Source organism: Lynx rufus, unplaced genomic scaffold (genome assembly GCF_022079265.1).
Source record: "Lynx rufus isolate CCGP_SWC_20201006 ecotype Redwood Valley unplaced genomic scaffold, mLynRuf1.p SCAF_21, whole genome shotgun sequence".
NCBI lineage: Eukaryota > Metazoa > Chordata > Mammalia > Carnivora > Felidae > Lynx > Lynx rufus.
In genome coordinates this window covers 21,573,145-21,600,443 of record NW_025814836.1, presented here as the reverse complement: position 1 = coordinate 21,600,443, position 27,299 = coordinate 21,573,145, and the positions used below count along the sequence as shown (strand labels likewise).

The following is a 27,299-nucleotide window of genomic DNA, read 5'->3' as shown; positions in this document are numbered from 1 at the left end:
CCAGTTTTTACTCTCTTTTGACATCATTTGCCAGACTTTTACCAGAGAATTGTGTTTGTGTATTATTTTTGTAATTACAAGTAATTGTGTTTGTGAATTATTTTGTGTATTTTGTTTTGTAATTATTTTGTAATTACAAATGCATTTGTATATTATTGGTTGAATTTACAAATTCATGTAAACATTAAGTCTCTTTTACAAACACAATGGCTTTCCCACATCCAAACCCCCCAGTATACCCATTTCACGGATGGGAAAGCAGGCAGAGAGAAATGACTTGCCAAAGCCACACAACAAGCCAGTGGCGGGATTGCAGGATGAAGCCGATACTCACAGAGAAGTTAGAGCGGTCAGCCTGGGGTAGGCACACGGAAGTAGGAAACAATCTTTATCTTCAAGGGCCTTACAGCCTCACTGATGGTGAAAATTTGCAAGGTTCCAAGAGAAGGTGGCCCAGCATGGTGAGAGCCAAATTACCGCGTTAACATTGATGGAGACTAAATGCAGATGGTCCCGACTTACTATGGTTGGGCTCAAGATTTTTCAGCTTTACGACAGCGGGAAGGCAATATGCATTCGGTAGAAAGCACACGTCCGATTCTACCTTCTTGTTTTTTCCCAGGTCAGCGCCATGCCATACGATGCTCTCTGGTGGTGCTTAGCCATGTGACCACGAGGGTGAACAACCGATATTCTGACAACCATTCTGTGCCCAAATGGCCATTATTCTGTTTTCGACTTTTAGCACAGTGTTCAACAAATGACATGAGGTAGTCAACACTTTATTATAAAGTAGGCTTTGTGTTAGATGATCTTACCCAGCTGTAGGCTAATGTAAGTGTTCTGAGCACGTAAAGTAGGCAAGGCTAAGCTATGCTGTCCAGCGCATTTTTGACTTATCATATTATCTTTTTTTAAAATTTATTTTGAGAGAGAGAGAGAGAGATTGGGAGAGAGAGAGTCCCAAGCAGGCTCCATACCCCCAGCGCAGAGGCTGATGCGGGGCTCGATCTCACGAACCATGAGATCACGACCCAAGCCAAAATCAAGAGTCAGATGCTTAACTGACCAAGACACCCAGGTTACCCTCAACTTATATTTTCAACTCATGATGGGTTTATCTGGATGTAACACCACTAAAAGTCGTGGAAAATGTGCCAGGCAGAGTGTTGAGAGCTTTAAATGCAATACTTAATTTTATTTCCTGCTGACCTTATAATACGGGTACTACAATTACTATCCCCATTTTACAGATGGGAAAACTGAGGTGCAGATAGGTTAAGCCAGGAAGTAGGAAGTACTGGAGGTCAAATGAAACCAGTTTCACTGCAACCTAACACCCCCTTTTTCTCTTGGGGAAAACTTATATGCCAGAGGTCAGCAGAGAAAAGAAGGCAAGGCCCTATTGTCCTGTTGTCCCTATGCAGTGTTATGCTAGGGACAGGGCACCAGGAGTCCACATTCCAGGGGAAGGGAATTGCTTCCATTGCTCTGCCTTCACGTAGGCGAAGCCTGAGAGTAAGCTTATCAGTGAAGAGAGACACAGGCTGCCTGGATGCCCGACAGGGTGGAGGGGACTTTTACTCTCTGCTGTCATCGCTGTTGTTATGGGAAATTTCCAACATATACAAAAGTGGAGGGAAAACTGTGATGAACTCAATGTCCAAGAATGCTTTTGGTCTAAACTCTGTCCCACAGGGAAGGCTTTCCTGGAAGAAATAAGAGGAGCTCCAGAAAGTCCTGCCTTCTCCATGGTGGGCGGGAATGGATAGGGAGGGCTGTGGAGGGGCGGGGGGGGGGAGGTTGGGCTGACCCCTGAAGAGGGGCTGAATAGAGAAGGGGAAGGCCTGCAGCCCACTCACAGCTGTCTCTACAGACAGACCACCCCAGCCACGGAGCTGGGGACGACCTGAAGGTTAGAGCTCCTCCCACTTGTTTTTTAACTTGAGATATAATGTGCATGCCATAGAATTCACCATTTAAAAATGTACAGTTCAAGGGCGACTGGGTGGCTCAGTCGGTTAAACGTCTGACTTCAGCCCAGGTGATGATCTCACGGTTTGTGGGTTTGAGCCCTGCGTTCAGCTCTGTGCTGACAGCTCAGACCCCAGAGCCTGTTTTGGATTCTGTGTCTGCCTCTCTCTCTGCCCCTCCCCTACTCATGCTCTGTCTCTCCCTCTCTCAAATATAAATAAACACAAAAAAATAAGAATGTACAGTTCAGTGGTTTTGAGTATATTCACAGAGATGTGCAACCAACACCCCCATCTAATTCCAGTACATTTTCATCACCCTGTAAAGCAACCCTGTATTTATCAGCAAAATTCCCATATTCCCCTCTTTCTTCAGCCCCCAGCAACCACTAATTTACTTTCTATTTTCAGGGATTCTGGATTTTTCATATACGTGGAGTCAGGCAATATGTGGCCTTTTATGTCTGGCTTCTTTCACTTAGTATAATATTTTCAAGGTCCATTGATGTCATAGCACATATCAGCACTCCAATCCTTTCATGACTAATCTTCCATCATATAGATATACCACCTTTGGTTTACCCACCCATCCATTCATGGACCTTTGAGATGTTTCCACTTTGTAGCTATCATGAATAACATTGCTATGAACATTTGTATACAAGTTTTTATGAGGACATGTTTTTATCTCTCTTGATCATATATCTAAAGGAAGTATTTCTAGGTCATACAGGAACTCCGTGTTTAAGTTCTTAAGAAACTGCTGAACTATTTTCCACAATGGCTGTAGCATTTATTTCCACCAGCAGTATAAGAGAATTCCCATTCTCTGCATCTTCATTAATATTTATTTTCCTTTTTGAAAATTATAGCTGTCCTAATGGCTGAGGAATGGTATCTCACTATGGTTTTGATTTGTATTTCCCTGATGACTAATGACATTGAGCAGCTTTTCATGTGTTTGTTGGCCATTTGTATATTTTCTTTGAAGAAATATCTGTTTGGATCCTTTGCCTGCTTTTCAACTGGTTTGTCTTTTTGTTGTTGAGCGGCAAGGGTTTTTTTTAAGAAATATTTTTGATGCTGTACCCTGATCAGATATATGATTTGCAAATATTTTCTCCCATTCAGCGGATTGTCTTTTCACTTTCTCGTAAGTGTCTTTTGAAGCACAAACATTTAAAAATTTTAATGAAGCTCAATTTATCTATGTTTTTCCTTTGGTTGCTTGTGCTTTTGGTGTTATACTTAAGAAACTGTTGCCTAATCCAAGGTCATAAAGAATTATGCGTATGTTTCCTTCTAAGAGTTTCATAGATTGGCCTTTATATTTAAGTCTTGGTCTGTTTGGAATTGGTTTTTGTAGATGGTGTGAGGTGTGAAGCTTCTTTTGAGTTATTCTTCAACACCTGCTGCCAGGGAAGCTCCTAATTTTAATTACCAGGCTCGGCACAGAGGCAGCAGGCCCCAAACATTTCCATCTGGGTAGCACTTGATAGTGTAAACTACATTCTCTTATGTGATCTCTCTAATAATCAAGTCAGATAATTACCCAATTTTATTTTGTTTTTTTTTTAAATGTTTATTTTATTTTTGAGAGAGAGGGAGAGCGAGAGCAAGTAGGGGAGGGATAGAGGCAGAGAATCCCAAGCAGGCTCTGTGCTGTCAGCACAGAGCCCGATGCAGGGCTCGAACCCACAAACCGTGAGATCATGACTGGAGCCAAAGTTGGATGCTTAACTGAGGGGGCTGCCCAGGCGCCCCTCCCCAATTTTAGGTGTAATACAGACTTGGAGAAGGTGAGTGAGTTGCTTAAAATCATGTAGGAACCCGAAAGGCAGAGTCAGAATTTGGTACTAGAGGAGATAACCCTGGAAGAGGGGAGAGGGGCGATGGAAATCCTGGGTCATGGTCTCAGTTCTTCCGTTTGTGTTTGTATGAACTTGTACAAGTCAGGTACCTGTTGGGGTCTCAACTGCATCATGGGTGGGCAAGGGAGTTGATCTTGGGTAATTACAATAATACTTTAATGAGCACCTACCACATTCCAGGCTCTGTGCAGGCCGCTTTAAGTATACCACCTCTAATCTTTCCAATAACCTTACTAGGCAGGCAACTCTTCCTTTCCCAGAAGAGAAAAAGAAAACTGTGCAGTCAGTACCTGAGAACACAGTCTGGAAATGTCAAGGCTGGACAGAGAACCCAGCCTGTTTCCTCTCTGCTACCTACCCTTCCTGAGTCTGTGTGCTTATCTGTAAAGGTTAATTAACGTTCCTTCCTCCTACGATTGCTGCGAGCAATGTGGGCAGAGCCCTTCATTCGTGGGCTGAATCCTTACTGGGCACTTACAAGACGCTAAACCCAGCTGTAGGTGAGGATAGCACAGAAAACAAGACAAAATCCCTGCTCTCATGGAGTTGACATTCTAGAAGGGGGAAGGGAAACAGAACAGGGAAAGAAATTTACACACACACATCAGGTAATATCAGACAGTGATGAGTGCTAACAGAAAACAGCGGGTGGCAGTGGAGTGAAAGCAGCCAGGAAGCCATCAGGTGACTCATGCACAGAGGACTGAATGATCCAAAGGAGGCAGAGAGGGAAATCTGGGGGCAGACTGTCCAAGTAGAGGTTATGGGACTAGGTTAGTGCAAGAAGCTTCTCTGTACTTCCACTACGTGCCAGCAACTGCTTTGGGCAGAGTGTTCAGAAATGAATACAGTCCAGTGGTCCAAGTGCTCGCTGTGAGGGAGGAGACAACACAGAGCAGATCATTTCCTGGCCGATGAATGGGTGCATCTAATTACGAGGCGAAACATTAATTAAAAAAATTTTTTTTAAGTTTTATTTATTTTTTTAGAAAATTTTAAATGTTTATTTATTTTTGAGAGAGAGAGAGAAAGAGTGCAAGCAAGTGGGGGAGGGGCAGCAAGAGAGGGAGACAGAGAATCCGAAGCAGGCTCCAGGCTCTGAGCTGTCAACATAGAGCCCTTTGTGGGGCTCCAACCAAGAGATCATGACCTGAGCCGAAGTTGGACGCTTAAACGACTGAGCCACCCAGGTGCCCCTTAAGTTTTATTTATTTATTTATTTATTTATTTATTTATTTATTTATTGAGAGAGAGAGAGAGAGAGAGAGAGAGAGAGAGAGAGAGAGAGAGCAGGGAAGGGGCAGAGAGAGGGAGAGGGAGAGATAGAGAATCCCAAGCAGGCAGGCTCCAAGCCCGATGCAGGGCTCAAACTCATGAACCCTGGGATCGTGACCCAAGCCGAAATCAAGAGTAGGACGTCTAACCGACTGAGTCACCCAGGTGCCTCTGAAACATTAATTTTACCCACGTGTTTGCAAACGTGTCCTGAAGGCGCGGAGACCTCACCGTAAGAGATCACCAACGTGACCAGGTTAGGGCTCCCTGTTAATTTTTCCTTCACAGCCACTGGGCCCCTGTGGTTTCGATCCCCCCTCCAGGCACCAGGGTGCGCTGTATCTTCTCTTGGTGCCGGCTGACGACGACGCCGCGCTCTCCCCACTTCTTGCTGAGCCGCACTTCCGGCGGCAAGCGGAAGCGGGGACTCACAGCCGCCGGAGCCGGAGGCATGGCGGGGGCGGGGCTGGGGGAGGCGCGTGCCGAGCAGGCCGGGGGGTCCGTCTCCCCGGCCCTTTGAACCCGGAGCGTACAGGTGAGGACCTCTCCTTTCTTGGCCCAGCCCCCAAGCCCGTCAGGCCCTTCCCGAGGCCTCCCTGGCTTCCCGCCGCAGGGCGGCCCCCTCCCTGCCAGACGCCGAGGCTCCGCGGCCCCCGCCCTCCCTGAGCGGTCTCTTCCCATTGAGGCCCCGCCCCGGGCTTCTCTTTCCGGGGGCGCCCCCTTGGGTGTGTGTGCCCGCCCCTCGGTATCCCCTTACCGTTTTTGGAAGCTGTCACGAGGAATTGGGGGGGGGGATGCACCGGCCCCCGTGGGGAAGCCGAGACGCAGCAGAGGAAAAGGACAGGTCTAGTGCCACTCGACGAGCTAGTGGCCCGATCCAGCCAGGCTTTCTTCTCGTTCCATAAAAAACGTGCCGAACGCACACGAGGGGCCAGCCCCATCGCTAGGCTCTGAGAAAACTTCGGTGACTGGTGTGGACGTGGTTGCTTCCTATCCGGGGGGTACCGTTTAGTGGGGGGAGTAAATTATTAAACGCACAACCCTGCAAGTACAAGTGCGTATTCAAGTCGTGGCTGTTACTGTGGAGAAGACAAAAAATAAACGGGGAGCCCTGTGTTGGAGAGAATGGTCAGGGAAGACTTCCTGGAGGAGATGGCAGTTAGGCTGCAACTTGAGAAGTTATGGCAAGGGCCTGGGGAAAGACGTTCTGGGCAGAGGGAACAGCACCTGTGGATACCTGAGTTGGCAAAGAGCTTGGCGTGAGGCAGGTCCAACGTGCAGGAGATGAAGCTTGAGAGGTGTCACGTAGTGTGATGGGCGTGCAGAACACCCACCACCTAGTGCCACAGATAGGAGTAAAATGCAGGGACAGAGTTGCAAGCGTGGTAAGTGCCGTGAAGGAGAGGTGTGGCCAGTAAGTTAGTATTTTAGCTAATGGGGAGTCGAAGGAAGACTCTGAGGAAGTGATTATGAGGCTGATGGCTGAATTGGGAGTTAACTCAGCAAAGGGAGGAGGAGAGCATTTTTAGATTTGGTTAACAGCAGGTGCCAAGCTTCCGAGACAGGAGGTAGGGTCCCTCTTGAAGAAAATAAATGGTTAGAGTTAACGGGAAAAGATGAGGCCGGAGAGGCAGAGCTGAAACCTTTGAGCACCTGGTCGGCATGTTGAGGGCTTGATTCTTCTCTTTAAGAGCAGTGGGGAGATACTGACCTGTATTAGTCCACAGGGGAAAGGACGCGGTCACCAAAGCATTTTGGAAAGGTCACTCTGGCTGTTGAAAGGAGTGGATTTAGGTAGGAAGCTGGTGCAGTAACGCAGACTTGAAGTGTAAAAGTTCGGAGAAGGGTGCCGGCAGCTTGTGATAGGAGTAAGTGGAAGATTAGAGAGGACTGTTTAGAGGGTAAAGTCTCCAGAGTTTGGTGACTGATCAGGGGGCCAAGGGAAAGAGGGATCAAGGAAGACTGTCAGGTTTCTGGTTCCTGCTAGCTGGAGAGTTGCTAGGCCATTTACTGGCCTAAGGGAGCTGGGAGAGGGCCAGATTTTAGGACACTCGTAAGTTCCTCTCTTTTTTCGTAAGTCTCACCCTGACTAGAGGGGACTTTCATTACATACTTTTTCTATAGTGTTTGAATTTTTATGAGCGTGTACTTTTATAATCAGAACAGTGAGAGAACAAATTGAAAAAGCCTTGAAAAACTCCATGTCTCTCAAAATCACAATTGTGTGATATAAAATTGTGTGTGTGTGTGTGTGTACAGAGAGGGAGAGAGAGAGAGCACCCACGCTGAGGGAAGGAAATTCAGTGACGATTTCCTGTACGATTTGGAGCTGAAGCCAACAGGTCGTCAGCTCCACTCACCCCACCTCTTCACACCCATCACCCCAGTTACTGGTGTCTTTCTCTTAAAAAGACAAATCAGAGGGGCGCCTGGGTCGCTCAGTCAAGCATCTGACTTGGGCTGAGGTCATGATCTCGTGGTTTGTGAGTTCCAGCCCCACATCGGGCTGTCTGCTGTCAGCATGGAGCCTGCTTCGGATCATCTGTCCCCCTCTCTCTCTGCCTGTACCCCACTCATTCTGTCTGTCTCTCAAAAAAAAAAAAATATATATATATGTAAAAGACAAATCAGAGAATTTCAGATGGGACTATGCAAAGTGTATCCCAATTTTCTTAGAATTAAGCATCTGTTTTGCTTAATATGATCAGTGGCTCTTTCTTAGCTGAGCAACTCTAGTATGCACTTTATCCGACTCAGCAGTTCGTCTGTTAGATGGTGTCTGGTCCCTATTCCTCCTGTTCCTGGGCCTCGTCTGCCTTTCTCATCCCGGTCTGGTCTCCCTCTGACTCCAACCCAGTCTTAGGTTGGCAGGATTGCCCTCGGCAGGGATTGAGTGAGGCAGTTTTGTATGCTGTTTGGTATTTTAAAATGCTTCAACCTTAATACTGTGTTTTTAAGGCTGAATCAGAGTAGCCACATCAATAATGTCACTGTTACAAGGAGTAGCTGTGTGTGACTTAATACCGTATTGTTGTCAGCTGTGGAGGATTTTGCTCACTTGATCATGCCAAGGGTCTTTGAGAAAACTTAGGAGATTGCTTTTAACCTCCCACCGCTTCTTCCAAGCATCTGTTATTAAGTTTGTATCTGATTGGCCGTGCACATTCTGTAACTCATTGTGTTTTCCTTTTTGCTCTGGCTCCTGAGAAAATCAGGGCTAAATGAGACGGTTGGCAGTGCTGCAGGTCCGTGTGGTGTGCCTTCCTGCGTACGTCTGGCTTCGTCTTATTGTCCTACCTTAGTTTTCTCTTCACAATTATTTTCTGATTAAAAATTCTGAGTACAAGTAATACTTTGAATATATGTAATCTTTAAAGAATGACAGTACAGTGAGTGCTGATTTAGGAAAAAAATGTAACCTTGGAGTTGCCAGTGTGTCCCAACCCGTATCCAGTTTCTTACTTTTCTCAGGTAACCACTGTTCTAATTTTATAATACCTTTGCTTTTGATATTTGTGTTCCATATCTATTGATGGCTTTTATTTATTTATTTATTTATTTATTTATTTTTAATTTTTTTTTTATATCAGACAAAATAGGGTTTATTTTTATTTTTTTTCAATATGTGAAGTTTATTGTCAAATTGGTTTCCATACAACACCCAGTCCTCATCCCAAAAGGTGCCCTCCTCAATACCCATCTTTAAATTTTTTTTTAATGTTTATTTTATTTTTGAGACAGAGAGAGAACATGAATGGGGGAGGGCAGAGAGAGAGGGAGACACAGAATCGGAAGCAGGCTCCAGGCTCTGAGCCATCAGTCCAGAGCCCGACGCGGGGCTCGAACTCCTGGACCGTGAGATCGTGACCTGAGCTGAAGTTGGGCGCTTAACCGACTGAGCCACCCAGGCGCCCCTATTGATGGCTTTTAAACTAGAAATTGTTTGAAGCTTATGTGAAGAGAAACAAAATACTCTGCTGCTTGCTGTTTTCATTCATCATTGTGTTCTGAGATTCATTTAGGTTGTTATGTGTAGCTAACATTAATTAGCTAAGCATTAATTTATTGCTTCATGAGATTCCACTGCATGAATATGCCTGGAAGAATTTATCTAGTCTTCTGTTGCTGGGCATTTGGAGTGTCGTCAGTTCGTGCTATTTCTAACGGTCCTGCCGCAGACATTCTTGTTATTTACGTGCAGATATTTCTGTAGATCAGGGTTTCTCATCCTTAGCACTATTGACCTCTTGGTCCAAATGTGGGGGGCCGGCCTGTTTACTTGGTAGCATCCCTGGCTTCTGTTTGGTGGACACTCATAACACCCCTCCTTCCCAAGTTAGGACAACCAACCATTGTCTCCAGATGCTACAGTTGCTCCAGTTAGGAACCAGCGCCCAAGATCAGTGGTTGGCAGACTTTTTCTGCAAGGGGTCGGATAGTAAGTATTTCAGTCTTGTGGGCCCAGTGGTCTTTGGTCTCAGCCAATCATCTATGCCTGTGTAGGACAGAAGCAGCCATAGGTAACCTGTAAATAAATGGGTATGGCTGTGTCCCAATAAAATTTCACTTACAAAAACAGGCAGGCAGACTAGATTTGGCCTGAGGGCATTATGCGCTCTCTTGCTGTAATCTAGATCAGTAGGGAATATATTTTATATCCTCACCCAGTGCGTGTAACTCATATGTATAATTGAAACAAAAGTTTCATGAAATAGTACTTACCCTTACTGTATGTGATACAGTTCGGTGTTTTCTGTTTTTGTTCCACTTTTTAAAATGTCTGGTATATCCACTGAATTTATTTCAAAGCCTCATCAATGAGTTGTGACTAACAGTTTGAGAAATTTAGTTTGCTCAGTCATAGAGATATGCACATCTTTCACTGGACCAGATAGTATCTATACTTATGTACAGCATTTCAGATCCCTTTTAGAAGGAGGCAGAGTATAAATAAATACCACACTGTGTATATGTTTTTATTTCTAAAATATAGATTAGGTCAGTCACTCCTGGTTAAAACCCACAATAGCTGGTGTGGCATTGGTGTGGCCTGGCGTGACGTGTGAAGTGTTTTCTAGTCTGCCTCCAGTCTGCTTTTCTAAGCTTCTCTTTTATTACTCACTCTGTGCTTCCTGGGCTCTAATCACTTGGAATCTCTATTCCCAAATGTATCACGCCTCTCTCCTTCCAAGTGTATTTCCTCCAAGTGAGCGCTCCTCTTTTACTTTGCCTTGTGAATTCTTTACCCTGCAGGGCCCATTTTGAGTGTTGTTCCATGCATTCATTTAACCTACTTGTGAGCACTTGCTGTGCCTCGGGTTCTGCCCCAGGTGGTGGTGGGGATTCAGCAAGGAATTGGGCAGGGTACCTGGGGTCTTGTGTGTGGTGACAGATACTAAAAAGGTAAACAAGATAATTTAAAAAGTGAGAAGGGCTGAAGAAAACAAAATAGGGTGGAATGACAGTTGGTGTGGATGGGAAGGTAGGGAGAATCTGAGAAGTTGCTGTTTTAGCTGAGATTTGAATGGTGACACAGAGGCAGCTTAGCGCTTCAGAAACTTTCTGCTTCCTTCCGGCTTCCACAGTTTCCCAAGGAATCCACAGATGATTGCATTGTTCCCCTCCAGACAATATATCATTTATCTGGTTGCTTGCAAGATTTCTACTTTGTGTTTCCGTTTTTAAGTTTGACTGTGATGGGTCTGGGCATAGATGTCTTTGTGTTTATCACGCTTGGGGTTCTCTGAACTTCTGAATCTTGAGTTTACACCTGTGAGGGTTTGCTTTCGGATTCTCTATTGTATTCCATTGGTGTATTTGTCTGTCTTTATGCTGGTACCACACCTTAAAAAAAAAATTACTTTGGCCTTGTAATATGTTTTGAAATCAGGAAGTCTGAGTCTTCCAACTTTGTTCTTTCACAAAATTGTTTTGGCTGTTTGGGGTGCCTTGAGATCACTTGTGCATTTTAGGATGAACTTTTCTATTTTTGCAAAAAACGCCATTGGGATTTTGATAGGGATGCATTGTGTTTATACGTTGCTTTGGGTAGTATGGACATCTTAACAGCCCAGTAAATAGATTTCTTTAATGAATGTGCACTGAATGTTGCTGTTAACACTGAACAACTCTGATGTAGTTCTAGGTTTATTCTCTTGAATATTCCCAACATCTAAGCGTGCTTTGCAGGTGTTCCTAGTGAATCAGGTCCTTCCCTCAAACCTGTTTTTAGACTCAGAAATGTCGGGACCACTTTCTGACTCTAATCTGAGAAGGAGAACTGCTGATCACTGTCATCTTGGGAGTTCCTGGGTCCAGGGTATAAGGAGGAAAAGCTTTGACTTTCTATACTTCTATACTTTCTATACCTTTCTATATTTGTACTTCGGCCGATTTTGTTTTGTTTTCGTGACTTCTTCACTTTTCCGTGCAGAGATGTGATAATGGATCATCATGTTTCCACCATCAAACCTCGAAGGATCCAGAACCAAAATGTCATTCACCGCCTGGAACGCCGACGGATCAGCTCGGGCAAGGCAGGCACCCACTGGCATCAGGTCCGAGTATTCCACCAGAATGTCTTCCCCAACTTCACGGTCGTCAATGTTGAAAAGCCTCCTTGTTTCTTGCGTAAATTCTCACCTGATGGACGCTACTTTATTGCTTTCTCTTCAGACCAGACGTCTCTCGAGATCTATGAGTACCAGGGCTGCCAGGCAGCCGAGGACCTACTGCAGGGCTATGAGGGGGAGATCCTGTCCAACGGCAATGACCAGCGGTCGGTCAGCATCCGCGGCCGGCTCTTTGAACGCTTCTTCGTCCTGCTGCACATCACCAACGTGGCCGCCAACGGTGAGCACCTGAACCGGGAGTGCAGCCTCTTCACTGACGACTGTCGCTGTGTCATCGTGGGCTCAGCTGCTTACCTCCCGGATGAGCCGCATCCTCCTTTTTACGAGGTGTATCGCAACAGTGAGTCCGTGACCCCCAACCCCCGGTCCCCTCTGGAGGACTATTCCCTCCACATCATTGACCTTCACACCGGCCGCCTATGTGATACGCGCACCTTCAAGTGTGATAAAGTGGTCCTGTCGCACAACCAAGGGCTGTACCTGTACAAAAACATCCTGGCCATCTTGTCAGTGCAGCAGCAGACCATCCACGTCTTCCAGGTGACCCCTGAAGGCACTTTCATTGACGTGAGGACCATCGGCCGCTTCTGCTACGAGGATGACCTCCTCACCGTGTCAGCTGTCTTCCCTGAGGTGCAGCGGGACAGTCAGACGGGCATGGCCAGTCCTTTCCGAGATCCCTTCATCAACTCCCTCAAACACCGGCTGCTGGTGTACTTGTGGCGCCGGGCGGAGCAGGACGGGAGTGCGATGGCCAAGAGGCGCTTCTTCCAGTACTTTGACCAGCTGCGGCAGCTGCGCATGTGGAAAATGCAGCTTCTGGACGAAAACCATCTGTTTATCAAGTACACTAGTGAGGACGTGGTCACCCTGCGGGTCACGGATCCATCACAGGTATGCGGTGCTCTCCTGCTCTTTGCTCCTCCCATCCCCTTGGGAAGATGGGAACATTTCTGTCTTTGCCTATAGCCAGCCTCTCCGAAATTCGCATTTCATGTAGTCTTGAATTTTTGTTTTCCTAGGCCTCAAACTCAAAACGACTCCATTTTTCTCTGGCCACGTGTATTCATTTGGACAAATGGAAGCTAAATCTCAAGCCATTGGCATGTGGATAGTCAACTCTGTGATTATTACCCTGATTCTTCTGCAGAGCATTTTCAGTACCCCTGAGATAGAAGCCCAAATGCTACAGGGTCGAAGTTTGGACTGCCTGTGGATAATCCTGCCTTGATTTTGTGAGGCTGTGATTAGTGGTCTGACTGCTTTAGTTCTAGGAATGAGAATGAGCCCACCATACCAGAAACATTTTCTAAAAATTTAGCCTCTCTTTTTTAAAAAAATTTTTTTTTTTCAACGTTTATTTATTTTTGGGACAGAGAGAGACAGAGCATGAATGGGGGAGGGGCAGAGAGAGAGGGAGACACAGAATCGGAAACAGGCTCCAGGCTCTGAGCCATCAGCCCAGAGCCTGACGCGGGGCTCGAACTCACGGACCGCGAGATCGTGACCTGGCTGAAGTCGGACGCTCAACCGACTGCGCCACCCAGGCGCCCCTAAAAATTTAGCCTCTCTTTCCTGCCCAGATGGTTAATGTCAGTATACTTCTTCATAAAGCCTTTAGAAGGTAACTAATAGGTAAGCTCATCTGGCAGTTAAGTTTTATGACTTTACTCTGACCTTGCCCATGCATAGATTGTAGGGCAGTGAAAAGATTAAAAGGAAGCCAGAGTTTCTTATCCCCCAAGTGAATCATCAGGACTTCAAGTATTAGGGTTTTTCACTTTGGATAAAAGATCTCTTTAGGGGAGATAGCTATTTCTCAGATGGCAATAAAATGGTGTTAAGGGCACAGAAACCTGTAAGACTCTTGGGTTGAAACACCATGTTGAAATTCAGGGTATTTTGGGCATTTCTCTTTGAGAGGCTGTCCACTTTAGTGTTGATCAAGTAAGATACCTACCTTTCTATACCTTTGCCCCCCTGTTCTATTTCCAGAATCTGTCCTTAGATAGGAGTTTGGGAATTGAGAATAGAGAGCAAACCAGTAAACCACAAAGGGGGCTGAGTCTGGTATCTCCCACTGACTTGCAGTTGCTTCTATCGTAGGAGAGACTGTACAGGGCATTGTTTCCTGAGACCTTACCAGGCATCCATGGTAAAATGTTTTCCATTATTTTTCTTCTGAATCATAGCCTGTGTATTCTTCAAGGTGGCGGGGACGGGGAGCGGTGAGTAATAACGGTTGGATGTTACTTTTTCTGCATTCTTCTTCTTCCCTATTAATGATGAAGTCACCCGTTGAGCCATCACGAAGGAGCATCTAGTGTATCTTATGTGTCATGGGGGGTTGGCAGTGAAGCCCTTGACTTCTGTACCCTTCTGTCTTGTATTTCCCAGTCTGCCCTGGAGGCAAGCCTAGTAAAGGTTTGTGTAATTTTATATTCATATAATTGTGATGGATCCTGGTGAAGTCCTGAAATGATCCAAATGTTGTCCACGTATATAGAAAGGACATGACTCAATCTTTTATTTAGGTTTGAGCTATAATTACCTTTTTCTTTTGGAAGGACTAAGTCATCTGTGGTAGCTGCATTTGAGATTATCCTTCTTCCCTTTGCTAAAAAACATGACCTACTTATTTCCGGTAGCTGTAATAAATTGTAGCTAGAATCAGTACTGGAGCTCGGTGTTTTGCTGACAGAGGTTGTAACTTTAAACCCAGTTTGCCCTAGTTGTCCTCCCACCTCCTTCCCCAGTTTAATTTGATAGGTTTCAATAAAGTTAATGAGTAAAAGGCACATGTACACACAAAGCCTTGCTAATATTATGGGTATTATTCTCAGGTTACCCTCCAACCTCTTTAATTTACAGCCGTATTTAATTTCCAGGTGACCGAAAAAGTCATGTAATGAAAGCTCTGGAAGGACTAATGACTAGTAAAACAGGTGGGCCACGTGGCTCCAGGAATTGGTGATGGAGGCTTAAAGTCAGTCATAGGAGGGGGAGTACTAATCCTAACGTTCTGAAAACTTCTAGAGTCCTGTTGGAAGCCTGCAGATTGATTCACACTGCCACATTCATTGTGACAAAACGCAGGGGTTCCTGGAGCTTCCTTGTTAGGCAGAGCAGAGAGCACTGGTTGTTTAAAGGAAGAGGGCCTGTCCCCCAGAGGCCCATTCAGAGAAAGCAGTAACCCTGCCACCTGTGGCATTTGAATGCTTTTCAGATGTCCCCTCTGATCTTAATTGCTACAGATCTCAAATGTGTCTTACAAATGCTCTTGGCTGAAAGAACACTTGTGAAGGAAGAAATGGAAAACGCGACTCTGATTTTCCATTTGTTCAGTGGCAGTTCCCTGCTTGGTGACAACTTGCCTGGGCAGTTTTAGGACACAGTGTACTTAAGGTGTCTCCCTGCATGTTAGAAATCTTAAGAGGGAAAATAAATGCCCCTGAATTGAACTTTCAACTGTACGTATACAAGAGAAAATAATTTGCCAACAGGCAGCTACAGGCTACCAATTACTTTCTCAGCAGGAGGGAGAATTAAATCTGGCATTTTAAAAAAGTGCTTTTTATTTCAGGGTGGGTTGGAGAGCAAGTCAGGAATAATTACTAGGAAGGAAAAATGTTGAATTTGCAGTCTTAAATGAAAGATTGAAAACCTTTCTACACACATACGTGGGCCAGCTCAGTAATTCTAGCAGCAGATCCAGTGGTAAATCCGGCGACACTGGCCATGACTGATGGCCCTGGACTGATCAAGTCCACCGAGGCCTCCTCCTTTCCCAGAACCACGTGCAGCCACGTTGTTGTGCTAGTGCAGGAGTGGAAGGGTTCGCTTGTTTTCCTTGGGTAGTTTGAATTTTCAGCCAAGTGAGAAGTTTCCAAGGCATGGCCTCATACCCGCTGTCTCAAAGCTCTCTCTGTTCTTCTGCAGGCATCTTTCTTTGTGGTGTACAATATGGTGACAACAGAAGTGATTGCTGTGTTTGAGAATACATCCGATGAGCTTTTAGAGCTCTTTGAGAACTTCTGTGACCTCTTCCGTAACGCCACCCTGCACAGTGAAGTCCAGTTTCCCTGCTCAGCTTCTAGCAACAATTTTGCAAGGCAGATCCAGCGCCGGTAAGCTCTTTCAGGCTTAACAGGCTTAATCTCTCTAGACAATTCACTGGTGTTAGGCCAGTAGTTGCTTCCTCCAAAAAACTCTTCCTGTATTCTCTCCGCCCACCTTGGTTTGGTTAGGTCTGCCTGTGGTAAACCCTTGAGTCACCCTGACCTTTTCCTTTCTATCTCCCAGCACCTGTGGAATTACTAGTACACTGTCCGTGATTCCTCCCAGACTGTACGTGAGCTACGGAAAGATAGAGACTGTGTCTTTACTATTTATTGCTGTGTTCTCATGAATATGTTTATTATATGTATTGCATTTAAGTATTTGTGGAGTGATACGACTTAAGGAAATAATTTTAGAACTTCTGGTTAAACAGGATACGATGTGTTGAACACATGAATTTATCTCTGCTTCATCCCCAAATCCTATTAAAGTGACAAAAAGAAGTAAAAGGTGTAACTTTAACAAAAACAAAGAGAATGGGAAAGGAGAGACATTAGAGGCAGGAGATGATTGGCGACGGGATAGGAATCAGTGTTGGGAGCTGAGAAGCTAACTGATGAGTGGTAACTGACTTGACACACTTCAGAGAACAGAAACAAGACTGCAGAGCTTAGCCATCAAGAAACAAGTTGCCTTGCACCAGAGAACTCTGGAAAGGGTCAGAGAATTGGAGGCCCTAGGTACCTCTGAAGATACCTGTAATGTGGGCTTAAACTCAGAGGATTGGGTGAAGTTCTTGCAAGGAGCAATCAGAGGGCTCCTGGTGGCTCAGTCGGGTAAGCGTCCTACTCTTGGCTTAGGCTCAGGTCATGATCTCATGGTGCATGAGATTGAGCCCCATGTTGGGCTCTGTGCTGACAGTGTGGAGCCTGCTTGGGATTCTCTTTCCTTGTTTCTCTGCCCCTCACCTGCTTGTGTGTGCTCTCTCTCCCTCAAAATAAATAAGTAAACTTAAAAAAAATTAAAAAAAAAAAAAGGAGCAATCAGGCCCTTTAGCCCCTTTCTCTAAGCCTACTTAGCCAATTGACTGTGTCTTCTCCACCTCTGCAGAAGGCTGGAGGTTCAGTCTCCTGAGAAACTGAACCATGTAGGCCCTGGTTTCATGTTCGTGAGGCATAGCTGAGAGTAGGGATGAGATTGTCATGCTAAAAACAAGAATTGAATGAAAGCCAACAAACTGAAAGGTAAGATATGACAGCCAGGCTTATACTCCTTATGCAGGAGAATAGAGATTTTTCACTAGGGAAACTGACCAACCCAAAGAAGAGACCTTCAGATACTGACACTTACAAACACCTAGGTCACCCTAAATTAATACCCCCCCCCCCCATCATCAGACAGGGTTTTCTCTGAACCAGAGCTTCTGATATAATTATCTGAGTACAACATTATTGTGAAATGAATGGTTACTCTGGGCCAAGGGCCCAAGCTGAATCCTGCTCTAGTCAGTGCCTCATTGGATGCCACTTTAAATTGCTCCCCCAACCTTGGCCAGTTAGGGAAAAGATCTGCTTTAGGTTTCAAGATAGATCACACTGGAGTGAACAGAAGAATCAGAATAAGCATTACTGCCACTAGGAAAAATGAGCAGAGTAGGTACATTAATGCAGTGGCATCATCTTTATATAAAAGGATAGTAATCAACTAGAAATGGGTATTGGTTTTCAGACAGCTAACTTGCCTTTTCCTTTTTCTCTGGTTCACACAAATTTTCTGCCTTCTAAGCATTTCTGTTCAGTTATGGAAGGATATTTGGAGACAGAATGTGGCTCAGATTGTGGTTTTTTCTTTTTGGAACAAATTTCCTTCTTTTAAAATTAACTTTAAAATTAGGCAGATCATTATCAACTAATTACAAAGCTGGGTACAGCTGGCTGAGTGAAAACATCAAAAGAAGTCACTGGAAAGAAAGTAAACTCCCATGAGGGCAGGGATTTTTGTCTGTTTCATTCACTGCCATATCCATAGTACCTAGGACAGTGTCTTTCATGTGGGAGAAGCTTATTAGGTATTTGTTGAGTGAATGAAGTCACCCAGTGATTATAGGAAGCTATGTTTTGTTTTGTTTTGTTTTTAATTATTTCAGAATGCATCTGGAATTAAGTGAAATTTTAAGAAGTCCCAGGAGAAATAAAGTTTGAAGAGAAAGGTGGTGTTCTAGCTTTGTGATTCTCAAAATGTTGGATCATACCACCAAAAGATTTTGAACAACTGTAGATGTCCTTACATATTAATTTTTAAGTTGATCTTAACATTTTTTTGCTATTAAATTTGAATAATTGCAGAAGATGCAATTTTCAGTGTATATTAAATATTCGTTTTTAAAAATATTATAAGCTTTTTCCCCCCAGCTTTATTGAGATACAATTAGCATATATATGTGCTGCCGAAGCGAGCACGAGATACAATTAGCATATAACATCGTATACGTTTATGGTGTATAACGTAACACTTTTGAACATAGCCAGGGAAACCTAGTTGCAATAGTAATTTGGTGTTAGTATTTGATATAAAAAGTAGAGAGCAAATTATTCCCATACTGTTTGAAATTTCACATTGTTTCTTCTTGTCTTCAAATTCGTATTTGTATCCTAATATAACATTTTATATGAATTGTATCCTAATATATCCTAATATATATTCCTAATAGATCCTAATATATTTTGTTAGCCATCTTATCATGCTTTGCTGCATTGAAAGTACAATGTGTATATAAATTGGAATCATTTTTCATTTCGTGTGAACACATGAATCTAAATGCTCCATTTTACAGTCTCCAGTAATCTTTTGGTAAAAAATAAGTGAAAGTGGATCCATTATAGGTTAGAGCAAATGTTCAAGAAAAAAAGGAGGTGGGGCGCCTGGGTGGCTTAGTAGGTTAAACGCTGGACTTTGGCTCAGGTCATGATCTCACAGTTCGTGAGTTTGAGCCCCATGTCGGGCTCTGTGCTGACAGCTCAGAGCCTGGAATCTGCTTCGGATTCTGTGTCTCCTTCTCTTGCTATGCCCCTCTCTCATTTATGCTCTGTCTCTCTCTCAATAAAAAAACATTAAAAAAAAAAAAAAAAAGGAGGGGAACACTGAGGGTCATGAGTTACTTAAGGAAAATCTTTAGACCAAAATAAAACAGTAAAGAATAAAGGAGCAGTATTGCAATCACTGAAATCATTGAAGCTATAAAAAAGGAAACATTCGTAAAACAGAAATTTAAACTTTGTTAGGTATAGTTGAGAGAGGAGAATAAACAGATAAAAGTAGGAAAATGGGAGAGAAACGATGAAAAGGAATTACAGAATTTGCCCAGGAGGCCCAACATCTGGTTATTTGCAGAGGGTGGGTGGAGAAAATGAAGAGAGGAAATTGTGTAAGACAGTTTCCCAGTAGTGAAGACAGTTTCCCAACTTCCAGGTTGGCAGGACCTTTCAGTGATGTGCTGGGGCTGGCTTGTACTGGCTCACGAGGGCCAGTTGTTAAACATGGCAGGGATTTTTTGCAAGCTATTGCTAAACGTGGTGATGATTAAAAATTAGTTATTTCCTAACTATTTTACTATTATTTATGGTCTTGAGTGTATTTGTGTCTATCTCCTCTGTGTGGTGAAAATACTGTATATTCTCTCTTTCTCTCTCTATATATATGTATACACTCTCTACTGAAAATCTGCTGCTGCTCATCTTTCGACAATGCCACATTCAGTGATGTCACGTTGGTACCTTGAAACTGACCACAGCAGTAGGATTTACAGCACAGAAATTGGCAAGCGCTGCAAATCATGGCTTCTTTCCCCAGATAAATACTTCTTAAGTCTTTATTAGTGTATCACCAGCTCCATCAAGTACCCAATGGAAAAAAGACCAGTATGGAGGCATACCATCATGAAAATTTGGAACATTGAGGCCAAAGAGAAAATTGTAAAAACTTTCAGAAAGAACATACATTTCACATGTTAAAAAATAAGTTAGCAGAATGGTATTGCATTTATCAATAATAACACCAAAAGCTTGAAGCCATTAAAATCATGCCTTCAGAAGTCTGTGGAAAAAAATGATACCGAGTCTAGAATTTTCTATCCAGTAGGGTGGAACAAAGATTTTTTCAGACATGTAAGTTCTTGAAAAATTACTTCTCATGTACCTTTTCTAAGGAAGCCTCTGGAAGACGTGTTTTCCACATAAAACACAAAAGTATGGTACAGGAAATAGTCTGAAACCAGAGAGAAGCAAAGAGCACTCTGAAGACGATGGTAAAAGGGAAGTTCTGGGGTGGCAGAACACCAGGTGGGCCAGCTGGAGGCAGGAGGGTGGAGGTTTCCAAGAGGCAAGTGTCCAGCGCAAGATTGTAATTGTTAGGAGGTCTGGTGGGTTTGAGTGGATCAAGAAGAGATTGTTAGCTCTGTTCCAGTAGACTTGTCAATGTGGGCCTCACGAGGGTGATAGCTGAGCAGAGCTTTTGAAGGAGGTCAGGGAGCAGGCCATGTGGATACTGGGGGGGCACATTTTCCCAAAAAAAGGTAGTGTAGTTCTGAAGGTCCTGAGGTGGGTCTCATGCATTTGAGGAACACCGGGGAGGCCAGAGTGGCTGGGCTGGGGTGAGAAGAAGCCCAGTAGTTGGAGATGTGGTCAGAGGTGGGGCCAGACACCTGAGGCTGTTCTGAGGCTTTGGCTGTAACTGCAGATGAGATTGTGTAGCATTTGAGCAGAGGAGTGACACATTCTCACTTGTTATTTTACCAGGGTCACTCTGGCTGCTGTGTTGGAATAGACTGTAGGAGGGTGGGGTAGAAGCAGGGACACCAGTTAGGAGACTGGTGCAAGGATTCGCTAAATATGTTTCCTGCCACAGGGAATATATATTTATATATTTACGCACCTAGAAGCATGCCTGGCGTATACTAGGCTGTTGGTAATTATCTGTTGATTGAATAACATTGGCTTGGATCAGGGTGGGAACAGTTAACCCTTGAACAACATGGGTTTGAACTGCATGGGTCCACTTACATGTGGACTGTTTACAGTAAATACAGAACTGTAAATGTATTTTCCTCATGATTTATTTTCTTAACAACATTTTCTTTTCTCTAGCTTATTTTATTGTAAGAATACAGTTTATAACACGTGTAACATACAAAATATGTGTTAATCTCCTGTTTGTTTTCTGCTGGTAAGGCTTCTAGTCAGCGGTAGGCTATTAAGTTTTTGAGGAGTCAAAGTTGCATGCAGAGTTCTGACTGTGGGAGAGGTTGGTACTCCTGACCCTGTGATGTTCATGGGTCAGCTGTAATTGTGTGCTCAACGTATTTTGAAAATAGAACCCTAAAGATTAGTGGAGGATGGGGTTTGGGCCGTGGAAAGAGCAAAGTCAAAGACGATTGTTAAGTTAACGTTTTTGTCTTGCAAAAGAGAGTTACTCTCAAACTGTGATGGTGAAGCTGTGGGTGAGGTTCAGGGGAGAAGGTTGGAGGTTCTGTAAGTGGAGAGGTCTGGTAGTTTCTCAGGAAGAAATGTCAGATGCTTCTGCCAGGGCAGGTCTGTATCTCCTGAGAGATAAATCAGCTACTGGAGTTAGCAACATGGAAGTCATCGGTGAGCTCCATGAGAGTGGCTTCAGTGGGATGGTGGGGAAAGCCTCTCTGGGGTGGGTTTAAGGAAGAGTGGGAAGAGAAGGCTTGGAGACAGTACCGTAAGAAGTGTTCTGAGAGTTTTGTTGTCAGGGAGGGCTGGAAGATGATGCCTGCACTGGAGGGGGTGAGTGGTGGTGCTTTTATTATTTTGTGACTGAGGGGGGGGGGAAGTGGCGTGTTTGTGTGCAGATGAGACTGTGTAGCTGGGGGGAGCTCACGGTTTAGGAAAAGGTGGGGAAGAGTTGATGTCGCATATGAGAGGCGATGGGACCTAGTGCCCAAGCGGGGAGGTTGGTCTCACACCGCAGCACAGACAGTAGTATAGTGCAGATCGCCGATGGGGGCCTCACAAGGTTCTCTTCTCCTTGCTTCTATTTGTCGGAACAAAGCAGGAGATGCCATTCGGTGAGGGTGGGCCTGGTGGAGATATGAAATAGGCATCAGAGGGAGTGGGAGGGCTGGCTGGACCGGGGACTGTAGCCTGAGTGCCTGCAGCAGGAGGGCCCCACGACGTTCATGGTTATACATTTAAGTGAGCGTTGTGTGTTTCCCTCCAGCCGTGGAGAACACCGAGCAGATACAGGCATGGAACGGGCAGAGTTGAGCTTAACTAGGGCTGTAGGTTTTCCAGGGAAGTGCCACCAAGCAAGAGAAGGCAGCGTTGTGGAGGATGAGTGCAGTGGATTAAGTGTGGAATTGAAGCATGGCCTGAGGAAAGAGACAGGACACAGGATATGGTCAAGGTGTAGGGTGACAAAAACTGGTAGAATCAGTGGACTGTAGATCCAGGGAGTAGAGGGAATGGGCTGGAAAGATAGGCGAGGAGGAGGCTGGAGAGAGCGGTGCCTCACCCTGATGTTACAGAGAGGTCGCAGTCATGGGTAATGGTGAGACTGAGGATGTAGTACCTCGGAATGAGGGCTGAGGCAGAGAGGAGGAGGTTCAGGAACCAGGGGGCCATGGTGCTGGAAGGATCATCTCTACGAATTTGGAAATCCCCACGAACTGAGAGAGGCATAACTGGACAGAATGACGGTGAGCCAGGATTTAAACGCTGCAAGTTGTCACAGGGATGACGGCTTCATCTTTCTGTCCGTGGGGAGCATGGCGAGTGGAGGTGGTGGTGCCGCTGGAAAAGCACTGCTTTCACCGTGGGCCAGCCCCCGTCACTGGGAGCCAGTGAGCCCGGCAAGGCCGTGGTGCGGGTTGTGAGAGGTCGTACTGGATCTTGGCTGACAAGGAGCTGAAAACGATGATTCCTGCTCCTTCAAAGGGAAAGAAATAAGTTCTCTTTGGCCCAAGATTTAATTTTATGACTTACACTGAGGTGGTGAAAATTACTGTCAAGAAGAGTAACGGAAAAGCAGTATTGATAGCTAGGCTCATAAACGAGGTGTTAATGTCCATTTAGAATCACAGGTTAATGGTGAAGACAAAACACAGAACCCATCTCATCAATCTTTCTGGTCTCCTCAAAGTCAGGAACGTTTAAGTTTTTAAATTTATTTTATTTGGTTTTCATGCCATTAATTTCAGGGATGAGATGTCATGTTTTGTCCCTGGACTAAATTATTTTCCCTTTGTATTTTAAACCATATGATATACTTTGATGTAGAGGTTAAAGAAATACATACTGATGGTTGACATTCTTTCTAAGAAACTGTAGGAAAGTGAAAAAGAATAAAAACAAAATGTGATTACACAGGCACAATTATTTTGACGTATTTCTACCAGTCTGATTTTTTTTTTTTTTAATGTTTATTTTTGATAGAGAGGCAGAAGGTGAGTGGGAGAGGGGCAGAGAGAGAGGGAGACACAAAATCCGAAGCAGGCTCTAGGCTCTGAGCTGTCAGCACAGAGCCCGACACGGGGCTCGACCCACGAGATCATGACCTGAGCCGAAGTCGGATACTTAACCGACTGAGCCATCCAGACACCCCCACCACCAGTCTGATTTTTAGGACTAATTTTTTTCTCTGTTTTTTTTTTTTTTTTATCATACTGTGTAGACAGAGTGTAGCCTGTTTCTTTTACTTACCATTATGATAAATGTTTCCACTGTTACTATGCAGTCTTTGAAAATTATGGTTTTCCATTAGGTTCTTAATTTTCTGTCAATTTATTGCTATCATCAGCAGTGCTTTATTAAAGGGGCAGAGAGATTTTTCTAAGTATGGGATTGCTTCCTTAGGGTAAATTTCCACAAGAAGAGAAATGCTTGGTCAAAGGGTATTAAATTTGGTATTCATTACAAGTGTGAGAAATTGCCCCATGGTTGTTGTTATTAAAAATAAGTGAGATGTGTGACTCTGTGTCCGCGTGACAGTTCTTCAGACGCTGGCGTTTGTGCAGGAGCACAGGTAGCTAGCTCGTAAACTTTGAACACAGAATGAGTAGTTCGTCCAAAGTTTTTTTTGTTTTGTTTTAATGTTTATTATTTTTGAGAGAGAGAGAGAGAGACAGAGAGCAAGCAGGGCAGGGGCAGAGAGAGAGGGAGACACAGAATGGGAAGCAGGCTCCAGGCTCTGAGCTGTCAGCACAGAGCTCGACATGGGGCTCGAACTCACAGACCGAGAGATCATGACCTGAGCTGAAGTCGGCTGCTTAACTGACTGAGCCACCTGGCGCCCCTAGAGTTTTGATGGAAGTTGGCTTATAACTGATCCCAAGGAGAGTCAGAGAGAGGCCACTCTGTTCTACAGGGTTCTTTGCTCTCTAGAACTCTTGATGCAAACCTAGGCTATTATTTGGGGGAAGTAGAATTGAATGGAAGTGCTGTCACAGAGTAGTCACACTCCTTTTAAACTTGTTTGGAAAGTCTTTGTTAACTCTTCTAATGTAATTTAATGTTCCTATTGCGAATTTTTTTCTGTTTCTGAGAATATTTGTAGCCGGGCCGACTTGGGATGTGTGAGAGCTCTGACTTCCTGCATTACCTAGATTTCTGTTTACAGAATGAGTTGTTTTTAGACGTGTTTTATCAGCTTAAAATCCAAGACAGCTTGGTGTGTCCACTAACACAGCCTTCCTCGCTGGTGCTTTATTTTAGGTTTAAAGACACTATCGTAAACGCCAAGTATGGAGGGCACACGGAGGCAGTACGCCGGCTGCTGGGGCAGCTCCCCATCAGTGCCCAGTCTTACAGCGGTAGCCCCTACCTTGATTTGTCTCTCTTCAGCTATGACGACAAGTGGGTGTCCGTCATGGAGCGACCCAAGACTTGTGGAGATCACCCTATCAGGTACACCATCACTGTATCCTCAGGGCTACGGGCGGCCCGCCCTCTCTCTCTTCTTGGACATCATTTCACTGTGACTATGTCCGCTTGTACTCATGGCTTCAGTTGGAGGGACAGGCTGTTTCTGTAATGTGGTGAGTGCTTTTGATCATGTAGGTACTAGTCTCAGTAGTTCTGTCCTTTGCTTCTCCTGAAAACATCCAATTCAGATGAGTTTGTTCCCTTTTAAAGGTATCCAGGGTATAAAACCACATGCCATTTCATAATAGCAGTAGGTTGAGACTTTCTAAATTTATTTCACTCAAATCATTTTATCTCCCGTGTTATCTGGTAGAAAAGCTAGCAGAGATAGTTTGGGGAACAGGCAGGTTTTGGAGAAACTCCCGCTTCCTCACTTGAAGAAATTCTGGAATGTTGATACTGTATTATTGCTAGAAACTTGAGACTGACCTCTTACAGGCAGTCCCTCCCTCACAAATGTCCTCTTCACAGAACCCCCCCTCCCCCGTTGGGAGCTTGTGTTGTTCTGTGTGATGTATTGGGTACTAGGGAGAGGATTGGGCACCACTGCCACCCGTGAGGTTATTTCGGGGGAGGTATGTTCTGGAACCCTGGGCTGGAGAGTGGAAGCTCTTTTTCACGTAGAAACATAGAAACAGTGGTAGCTGGTATTTCACTGTCCGGCTTCATTGTGTATGAAAGAGGCCTGTGTAACATATTCTGTACGATTAATCACCATTCATGGTGTTTCCTTTGGGAAATTTCAGTCAGTTTCCAAAAAACAGTTAACCTTTTTTTTTAATTGCAGAAAGTTTTAAACATATAAAAGCGGAAGAGTGTAATGAACCTGCATGTGCCCACCACCCAGTCTTTTTTTTTTTTTTTTTTTCCCCACCACCCAGTCTTAACAGTTGCCATCCCATCCCATGGTCAGTGTTGTTTTGTCTTTCCACCACCACCACTCCCCCTCGCCCCAAATGCCACCCTTGATATGATGAAGCAAATCCCAGATTTCATAGCATTTTGCTCATATATATTTTAGTAATGTCTAAAAGAGAAAGACTTACAAAAATACAACCTCAGTACCATTCTATCTTAAGAAAGTTATCAAAAATTTATTAAGACCACCCAATACCTAGTTTTCACATTTCCCTGTTGTCTTGTAAATATTCTTTTGTGGTTCCACGTGTTCCCATCAGGATCTAAACAGGGTTCATACATTGTATTTGGTCGCTTCTCCCTTAACTCCGTTTTATTCTATACGTTCCGCTTCCTTCCTCTTTTCCTTGCAGTGAAATTGTTGAAGAAACCATGTTGCTTGTCCTGTAGTGTTTTCCACATTCTGAAGTTTGCTCACCGCATCCCTGGAGTAGTATTTACTATTTTTCTCAGTCTCTCATATTTCCTGTAAACTGGTAGTTAGATTTAGAAGCTCAGACAACTCGCTTTGCTTACAGGCCCTTTGTGTGTTGGGGATTATGTGGGTGAGGTGAATGTGGTTTTCACACGTAAAAGCATATCGTGGGCCTCATTTGATATTGTCAAGTAGTGTGAGATACACTCCCCTCCTTTCTGACCTGCCTCTGATTTGAAAAGATTAACCTAAGTGACAAATTTGGAAATGGCTATTGCCCCTGTTTTTCACTTATTTTTAATTTAAAATGAGAAATGTAAGGATATTAGAGGCACTGGAAGAGGAAATGCTGTGACTTGAACACCTGTATTGTGTATTCCAGTCTCGTCTTTGTCGTTCTGCAGGTTTGCACATGCCAAGTTGTCATCCTGGTTAGAGTAATACTTTGTAGTCGGCTTGTATTTTATAAATGTTTTTCTGTGTTGTTACATAGTCCTCCGAATAGCAGTCCTGATGACAGCATATTGTTCCCTCGTTAGACGCACCACAGTTGATTTAACTCTTCCCCTGTTGCTGAGCCTTTATTCTCGGTCTGCATTTTTTTTTTTTAAATTTTTTTTTTCAACTTTTTTTTTTTATTTATTTTTGGGACAGAGAGAGACAGAGCATGAACGGGGGAGGGGCAGAGAGAGAGGGAGACACAGACTCGGAAACAGGCTCCAGGCTCTGAGCCATCAGCCCAGAGCCCGACGCGGGGCTCGAACTCATGGACCGCGAGATCGTGACCTGGCTGATGTCGGACGCTTAACCGACTGCGCCACCCAGGCGCCCCTCGGTCTGCATTTTTACATTAGAGCTTTGATAGAGTAGCCGTCTTTATTCACATCACTATTAACTTCATTTGGATTAAATTCTGAGGATAGAAATTCTTGGAAATGGGATTATGAGTATCTTTATGGGTACATATGTTTGTTGTCCAAAAGGGAAATTACAGAGCTCTCTATTTCAGAGCTCTCATTTTTCTGGAACTTACCCTAATTCAGCCCCAACCCCCCTGAACATCTCTAGTTCCTGATTCCAGAGGACACTTACTTTGCATATGGGAAAATGTATTTAAGTATGGGGATGAATGGAATTATTCGATGAAAAATGTCAGACTAGTTAGTATTTTGTTTTTGGGTGTGAAAAAGAAGAACCTTTCAAAAGAATTTGTTCTT

General features: G+C 44.3%; 1 protein-coding gene across 3 annotated transcripts in view; it reads left to right on the top strand.

Moving 5' to 3' along the window:
• Positions 1 to 5,567: 5,567 nt before the first annotated feature.
• Positions 5,568 to 27,299, top strand: part of DET1 (DET1 partner of COP1 E3 ubiquitin ligase) — a 32,997-nt gene continuing 11,265 nt past the window's right edge. The window contains exons 1-4 of one of the 3 annotated variants that reach the window (XM_047086719.1): positions 5,568 to 5,654; positions 11,553 to 12,645; positions 15,691 to 15,878; positions 24,540 to 24,731. In XM_047086719.1, the coding sequence (XP_046942675.1) occupies positions 11,563 to 12,645; positions 15,691 to 15,878; positions 24,540 to 24,731 (1,463 nt within the window). In that variant the 5' untranslated portion in view covers positions 5,568 to 5,654; positions 11,553 to 11,562. Of the gene's footprint in view, positions 5,655 to 5,858; positions 6,091 to 11,552; positions 12,646 to 15,690; positions 15,879 to 24,539; positions 24,732 to 27,299 lie in introns of those variants that run through there. The other 2 variants (XM_047086718.1, XM_047086717.1) reach the window with 2 other exon arrangements.